The 7,824-nt window shown below is 39.6% G+C and overlaps 1 protein-coding gene across 1 annotated transcript; it reads right to left on the bottom strand.

Annotated features, from left to right (window-relative positions):
• Window positions 1–1,643: 1,643 nt before the first annotated feature.
• On the bottom strand, window positions 1,644–6,261 carry LOC120950981 (uncharacterized). The gene is made up of 2 exons (XM_040369430.2): window positions 5,836–6,261; window positions 1,644–1,926 (listed from the first exon to the last, which is right to left on the bottom strand). The coding sequence occupies exons 1-2, from the start codon at window positions 5,995–5,997 to the stop codon at window positions 1,771–1,773; spliced, it is 318 nt and encodes a 105-aa protein (XP_040225364.2). The 5' UTR covers window positions 5,998–6,261; the 3' UTR covers window positions 1,644–1,770.
• Window positions 6,262–7,824: the final 1,563 nt, after the last annotated feature.

Raw genomic sequence — 7,824 nt, forward strand, 5'->3', positions numbered from 1 at the left:
AGAATTTTTCTACGCTTCTCGGAATTGGTCTAGCTTGACACACGTGCATGCTGTAATAGTAAGTTAACCGTTATAGGTTCGAAATAAATTGAAGTAATTGACCGCTAAAAAATGCAAGTCAAAAACCAGATGGCCCTACTTGAAGGGTTTAGGATAACATTATGTTTGATGGTACGTCTGTTCTCGAGTACTTTTAAACTATCATATTTTAGTCTATTTTATGGTTAGAAAGAAATATAAAAAATCTGGATTGTCGCGTTCTCAACAAGATCAGTTTTCTCCTTTTCGGTCTGTTGCAAGCTTTCATTAGGCTTCGTCGCTTCTGAAAGATGCTGCTCCGTTTTACAATCAATTTCTTGCTGAAGAATCACATTTTGTATAGAAAGTGTTTCTAGTTCTATAATTGAAATTAAATTCAATATAACTGCGGTACAAATAACCAGTCTAATTTTATAAACTTCTACACTCACCTTTTCTAAACTGACTTGTTTCCTCCTCTTGTTCCCGGCTTTTGGATTTAGCCTAAGTACAGTAATGGTTTGTTTAATATTATCACCTAATAACCTATCATTCAATCATCTTTTACCTTCGCAAAGTCGATCGCAGCTATTTTAAGCTCTGCATCAAGTCGTTCGAATTCTATGCGATGTTCTTCGATTTGTTTTGCCAAATTTTCTGACAAGTTTCGTCGAAGCTTTTGCTGCTCAAGCAATGCTGTGCAATGGAAATTGAATTGAAAAGTTGTTATTTGAATGTAGTATATATAGTTATTTACACACCAACCTGCTTTCAAATGTTCGTTATCAGTTTTTACTGTCGTAAGTTGTGTTTCCAGCTGCAATGATAATTATTGAGATATATTAGCTCTCTAAGCATTTCTATAAGCAACACATCATTAAGCTGCAATGAAGTAATTATCACTTGAATATTTTAAATTCAAGACGTTGTTTGAGTTGTATACCCTTTCAATGTGCACATTAAGATCATTTTTCTCCGTTTCTGTCTGTTGCAAGGTTTCATTGAGTTTAGTCACTTCTAAATAGTGTGTCTCCGCTTTACAGTCCATCTCTTCCTTAAGATTTGCATGCTGTTTTGAAAGCTCTTCCAGATCTATAAATGAAATAAAATTCTCATTTAACTACGTTGCAAACAACATTTCCCCGCATCGATGTGATAAACAATGTTCGCATCGAATTAAAATGGGTTGAGAATATGGATGCATCCATTAGCAAGCCGTGTAAAATATTGATATCGATGTCGATCAAAGATGTTGAGATCACTGGCAAACGTTATTTATTCAATTGGAAAACCCTGTGATGATTTTAAATCTTAATTTATTCTTATAGATTAGGGGTATTTTCATGACATTTTGTAATTGTTTTACAGTTTTAACTTAATAATGTATTGATACCTTTTAATGGTCAAAAATATAAAAAATGTAAAACGAAAATATCAATTCCTTGCACGAATATATTGTAGCCACACACATTTAGTTGTATTTTGAATATCTCGTGGATATTCACGTGTCATTCACGTGCAATCTGCTCTAGACGTTTATTTTCAATTACCAACTGGAACAAAGAACAAAAACGAACAAAATCCACCATTACTATCTCTTACTATTATAGGAGCAGTACAAAAGCCTTAAGTTTGCAAATTTTTCATAGTTTTCAGGCCACTGTTTAGATTCCACTTTGTCTTCTCTTTCATCCTTCTGGTTTGATGCTTTTACTCCCAGGTTGAAATCTACTTTCCATTTCACCTTTGGCACTAAAGACAGTAAAGATCAGCGGTTGGTGTGCTTGATGCGGTGTTATCACCAGACGTAAAAAACGTAAATGACTCACTGAGCGGTTGCATTATTGCACTCCCCCATTTCTTCAATTTCTTATCTATGCCTTTGGACGATTTTTTGCTCTTGGGCTCCTGCAAATAAGTCATACCTTTTTTTGATTTAAAACTCTTAACATCAACTATCCAAGTACTTAAACGACAGGGAATTTAAAAATTAAAAAAAGACCTACGCGATCATGCCAGCCTATACTACAGGTTTTTGAGAACGATTTTGAGAACTTACTAGGTTAATACAATCGCAAGAGCCTACCGGCTCTCGATGGACTGCCGGCCGAGCTCTTCAAGATGGGGCCGGAGAGGCTTACCGTCGAAATGCATCAGCTGATCGTGAAAGTCTGGGAGCTGGAGGAACTACCGGAGGAGTGGAAGCTGAGTGTTATTCACCCAGTGTACAAAAAGGGCAACAGGCTGGATTGCTTGAATTTCCGAGCCATCACAGTCCTGAATGCCGCCTACCGGATTCTGTCCCAGATCCTGTTCTGCAGACTTGCGCCCCTTGCTACAAATTTTGTCGGCAGCTACCAAGCTGGGTGTGTTGGAGCCAAATCCACCATCGACCAAATTTTCACTTTACGGCAGATCCTCCAGAAGTACCGAGAGCGCCAGATCCCACCACACTATCTGTTCTTCGACTTCAAGGCGGCCTACGACACCATAGACCGGAAAGTGCTATGGAGCATCATGCAGCGGCACCACTTCCCTGGGAAGTTGATCCGGCTTTTAGAGAACACCATGAACGGGTTGCCTTTTGCTGCAAGGTGAGAGTGTCGAACTTGACGTCAGAATCGTTCGAATCTCACAGGGGTCTGAGGCAAGGTGACGGACCCTCCTGTCTGCTCTTTAACATCGCTCTAGAAGGTGTCATTCGAGGCGTAGGGCTAGACCACGACATCCGTGGCACGATCCTTTACCGGTCTCTCCAATTTCTTGGCCTCGCGAATGACATCGACATCATCGGTAGGACAACATCGAAGGTGTGTGAGGCGTACACCCGACTCAAACGCGAAGCAGCAAAAATTGGATTGAGAATCAATGCGACGAAGACGAAGTACCTGCTTGCCGGTGACTCAGACCATCTGGGAAGCAGTGTATTAGTTGACGGCGACAGTCTAGAGGTGGTAAAGGAGTTTTGCTATCTCGGGACGGTCGTTACTTCGGACAACGACATCAGCAGCGAAATCCGGAGACGCATTGTGCAAGAGAATCTGGCATACTATGAGCTTTACTGACTGCAGAGATCCAGAAGACTTCGATCCCGCATGAAATGTGATATATATCGCACATTGATTCGCCCGGTGGTCCTCTATGGACACGAGTCCTGGACCATTTGAGCGGAGGATGCAAACGCTCTGGGCGTGTTTGAGCGACGTATCCTCCGGACCATCTTTGGCGGTGTACTCGAGCATGGAGCGTGGAGGAGAAGGATGAACCACGAGCTTGCTGAGCTGTACGGCGGACCGAGCATCCTGACGGTGGCGAACGGTTCGACAGCGATCCCCAGTTCGGCAGAAGGCGCAGGGGAACAGAGCAAACATGATGCCTAGACCAGGTGAAGGGAGACATGACGGAGATCCAGTGTCTGCATGGATTGGAGGCTACAGCCAGGGACCGAGGATCCTGGAGAATAATTGTTGACCGGGCCATGTCACATCGACGTGAGCAGGCCAACAAGAGAGAAGGAGTGTACTTACAGGGTTTCCCACGATATATTGGTTGGTTCCCATCAATTTTTGGTGGATTCCCATATTTTTTTGGTGCGTTCCCACGATTTTTTGGTCGTTTCCCAGAATTTTTTGGTCTAATTGTATTGATATCCAATCGGAAAATACCAATAAATTATAGGATCGAACCAAAAATCTATGGGATACAACCAAAAAATCGTGGGAACGCACCAAAAAATCATGGGAACTGACCAATAAATCGTGGGAAACCCTGTATTAGGATAAATGTACCATAATTGGTGCGATTTGTAGTGGTACAGGTGTGTTTTAATGGATTTAAAATGTCGGGAGGGAAAATTTATGAATATTTTACCACAGAGCAATTGGAATATGTTTTATCTTCGCAATCACATCCATGTTTAACCATCAAACACAACAAATTTACGAAGAAATACATATTTTCGTGGCTGCTTCGTTGTACATATTATGGTGGAATGGTTCATATAGTCGTCGTATTGTGTTCATATAGTGGTGGTAAACAAAGATACCTCAAAACTGTGTATCATATAAATTGAACTTAGTTTTCACGCTTTGTTCGTATGAATAGCAAGGATTACTGTCATAATATTGATTTCTTGCGTCCGGAAGGAATTTGATCGTAAAAAATGTATAGATTTGATGAATGATTTTTTTTTACTAAAATACTGCATACCTGTCTTCAACTTACACCCGAAAGAGTATGCCTGATTTGAAGTCAATTTTTCACTCGGCTAGATATGCGAATTTTGGCCTTTTTTGGTAAATTACTTACAGGAAACTCATTTATGTTGCTTAGTTTAGTGAAAACAATAAGACATGCTAAAAGATCAGGTAAAAATCTAAAATCTAAAATTTGAGTTTCGTTATGAAATCCTGGATTTTGAAAAACTTTTAAACCCTTTGTAAAAAACCATACCATACCATACCATACTCATACTAACATAACTAACTTAATTACTTTTAATTTATCGTATGCAACGCATATTAGTGCAACACCTCCATTATTGGTACTACTACCACTATAGGTACGTTTACCCAACGGAGATGATGAAAGATTAACAAATTGTGTTAATTCAAATAATTTTCCATTCAAATTAGGGTTTTTAAAAATCTATATGTAACCATATGCGTTCTAAATTGGTTTTTAGCGATTAGTATCCTTTAAAAATCTAAAAAAATTGTCAATTTCATTGTAATTTTTTGATACAACAATGTGCAAATGCCTCCATGCTTGTGTTTTTTTTCTTTTTGGCGGAATATCCAAAACAATCCAAAAACAATCATTCTACAGCCTGAAAAATCAGTTCATATAGTACCAGTTATATAGTACCAGTCCTCACATACGCCTCTGAGACATGGATACTGTCCAAATCTGACGAAACCCTCTTAGCCGCGTTCGAGAGGAAGATGCTCAGAAGGATACTTGGCCCCGTATGTGTGCAAGGACAATGGAGGAGCCGCTATAATGACGAGCTATACGAGATGTACGGCGGCCTCACCGTCGTACAGCGTATCAAGCTCGCCAGGCTCTGGTAGGCTGGCCATGTTATACGCATGGAAACGGACGACCCAGCCCGTAAACTCTTTTTAGGCCGTCCACAAGGACAGAGGAGGCGTGGTAGGCCCAAATTGAGGTGGCAAGATGGCGTGGAGACGTCCGCCATTAAGGCCGGGATAACGGACTGGCAGACGAAGGCGCGAGACCGTGAGCGGTTTCGGACACTCCTGAGGCAGGCCAAGACCGCAAAGCGGTTGTAATGCTGGATAAGTAAGTAAGTAAGTATCCAAAACAATCCATTAGAATGTGTTCTACCGTAGTATCACATGCACAAAACGGGCAGATTAAAGGTGATTCCTTTTTTAGTCTGTATGTATGCGTGTCCAATTCTCAGTCTTGTTTCTACTCTTTGATCGCTGTGATCTAGTGGATCGTTTCAAGGTGCCGTAGCCTGATTAATTTTTGAGTAATTTGTTATGGGTGATTTGTTCCATATGTATTGCCAGCTCTGAGTTATTAATTATTTCCACCACTAGGAGGCATAACCTCTGGACGCTTGAAGGCGACAGTCATGACAGTGCTGAAAGCTCCACATTTAGCTGATTTTCCACCAACAGGTGACACCAAAAGCTTTTTTGGTATGTTTTTAAATGCTCCAGTCATTTATCGTATGCAAAACGAAGTCATTTTTGATACCGCTTTCACTGGGTGCTTGAATCGTTACGATCCCGTTTAGGAGTCGTGTTAGGTATATGTAGCGCTTCAGTATCTGCTCTATCTTACCGTTATTGACCTTTTTTCTTTGGTATTCCCGTCGCCTTTACGCCCATTTTCTTCGTCTTCTGAATTTTCACCTTTCACCGAGGTAGTTTCGTTATTTACCTCTTTAGCAAAACTTTCATTGTCACTTTCTTCCTCTTCATAAATTTCCTCCATGTCCAACATTTCATCAACCGATTCGGGTATAAAATCTTGCCCGAGTTCTAGAGCAGTTTGAGCCGGGTCTAGAATGAGTTAGCTAGCCATATTGAAAGTAAAAAACACCGCCAAACGTGCAACCATGCACCAATGATAAACTGACTCATTTTAGCTTCCCGTGAATATAATCATTCTTGCGCGATGCGCATGCGTTAGTGACTTGTGACAAAAATAGTCCAATAAGCCGTTTTGCGCATTACAAACTCACGGCCTGTCAAAATATGCTTCTGAAACAGCGTCAAAGTTCTTGGTGGATCTTTTAAATATCGCTTAAGTAGCATCGTTATACCGCATTGAAAGAGATTATATTTATTGTGTTTTATTTTCAAGCAAGACGTCATCGTTGAAATATTTGCTTGTTGAAATATGTGCATGTAAATTATATGTACGTAATTTTGACATCAATTACTGTAGAATCTGAACATTAACTTCAATGAATAACTATCTGACTTGTTTTCAAGTTACGAGGCGATTGATGATATCGCTCTTTGGAATTGAACTTCGACAAAAGACACCTTGTTCTGATGTCATTAATTAAAAAGATTTACAGTTTTATCAAGTATTATAAACATTCCTAACAAATTTCTAATTTCCATCGTGAACCATACACATCATGCTAACCAGCAATACTGATTAAATTTTTTTTAATCATCTCTTCGATTTTCATCTCTTAAATAGACATACAGTACGATATAGGAACGATTTTTAATTTAATAGCCATAAAGTAGCAAATTCGTTTTTGGGCAACGGATATTTTGGGAGTGTGCATGTTTGTTTGAGCAAGGTGAATCGTTATACCAGGTGGGCTTATCCAATCCAATTTAACGTCTGAAGAGTAGTTTACTGATCGAGTGAACATGAACGTGAAATATTGTTTGTGGGATGTTATATCAAAGAATATTCATTCAATATATAACTTTACACACCAAATAAAAGGCTATTATATTCCTGAAACATTTGTTTTATGTTTACGTTAAAGTGCACTTAATGAAATGTAATTATTCTTTTATTGTTATTTTCTACTTGTTGGTTGACTATTATCCTTAAAACTATTCATAATGAAGGTAAACAAAACGCCAAATATTTAAATCGTAATGAGCTCTACCATCAAACATAGCATCTTCATCGCCGACATTGCCACCTTCAAAGTCGTCTTATCAACCTTGGCTGAAATTCAAATTGGTCAAAAAGAGTTAATCCATGGCCTTGAAGGGCACGAATCTTCTCTTCCAGGCTTCTGCTCAATAGTCTCCCGTCTGGATCAGTAAAAAATCCACAACATTCCTCGTTTTCTGTACTGCTAGACATGGCAAAAGAAAAGGGCAGCTACCTAGATCCCAACTGAAATCCATTATTATTCGCTCTTGGGCTTTGGAAACGGCTCCTGCCAAGCATCGCGCTTATCAATATTCGTTGCCTTTGAAAAAAAAACAAGCTTCACAAGTAAAAGTGCAGGGGTATGGAGAAAAAGGAAAAAACAAACCATCGCTTTCAGTGAAAGTGAGTGGGAAAGTTATGATCTGCTGCTTAAAAACACATCTCCCGGGCTCGGTATCTTGAATATTTAATTTTATTTATTTGTTTCCGTTTGCAAGAGGAAACTTCCGTGCTTGGGATGATTTTTTTCCTCGAATTGGTTGCACAAATTTTGGTTCATTTGGTACCACCGGTTGGGTGAAGAATAAAACGACAAAAGCAGAAACCGAAATAATAACAATAAAACATCGCCCAAAGAAAGGCCATCGCAGAAGTGGGCTAACCACTTGGTAGCAACAACCTCGAGAAAACACGAAG

This window comes from Anopheles coluzzii, chromosome 2, assembly GCF_943734685.1.
Source record: "Anopheles coluzzii chromosome 2, AcolN3, whole genome shotgun sequence".
Taxonomy (NCBI): Eukaryota; Metazoa; Arthropoda; class Insecta; order Diptera; family Culicidae; genus Anopheles; species Anopheles coluzzii.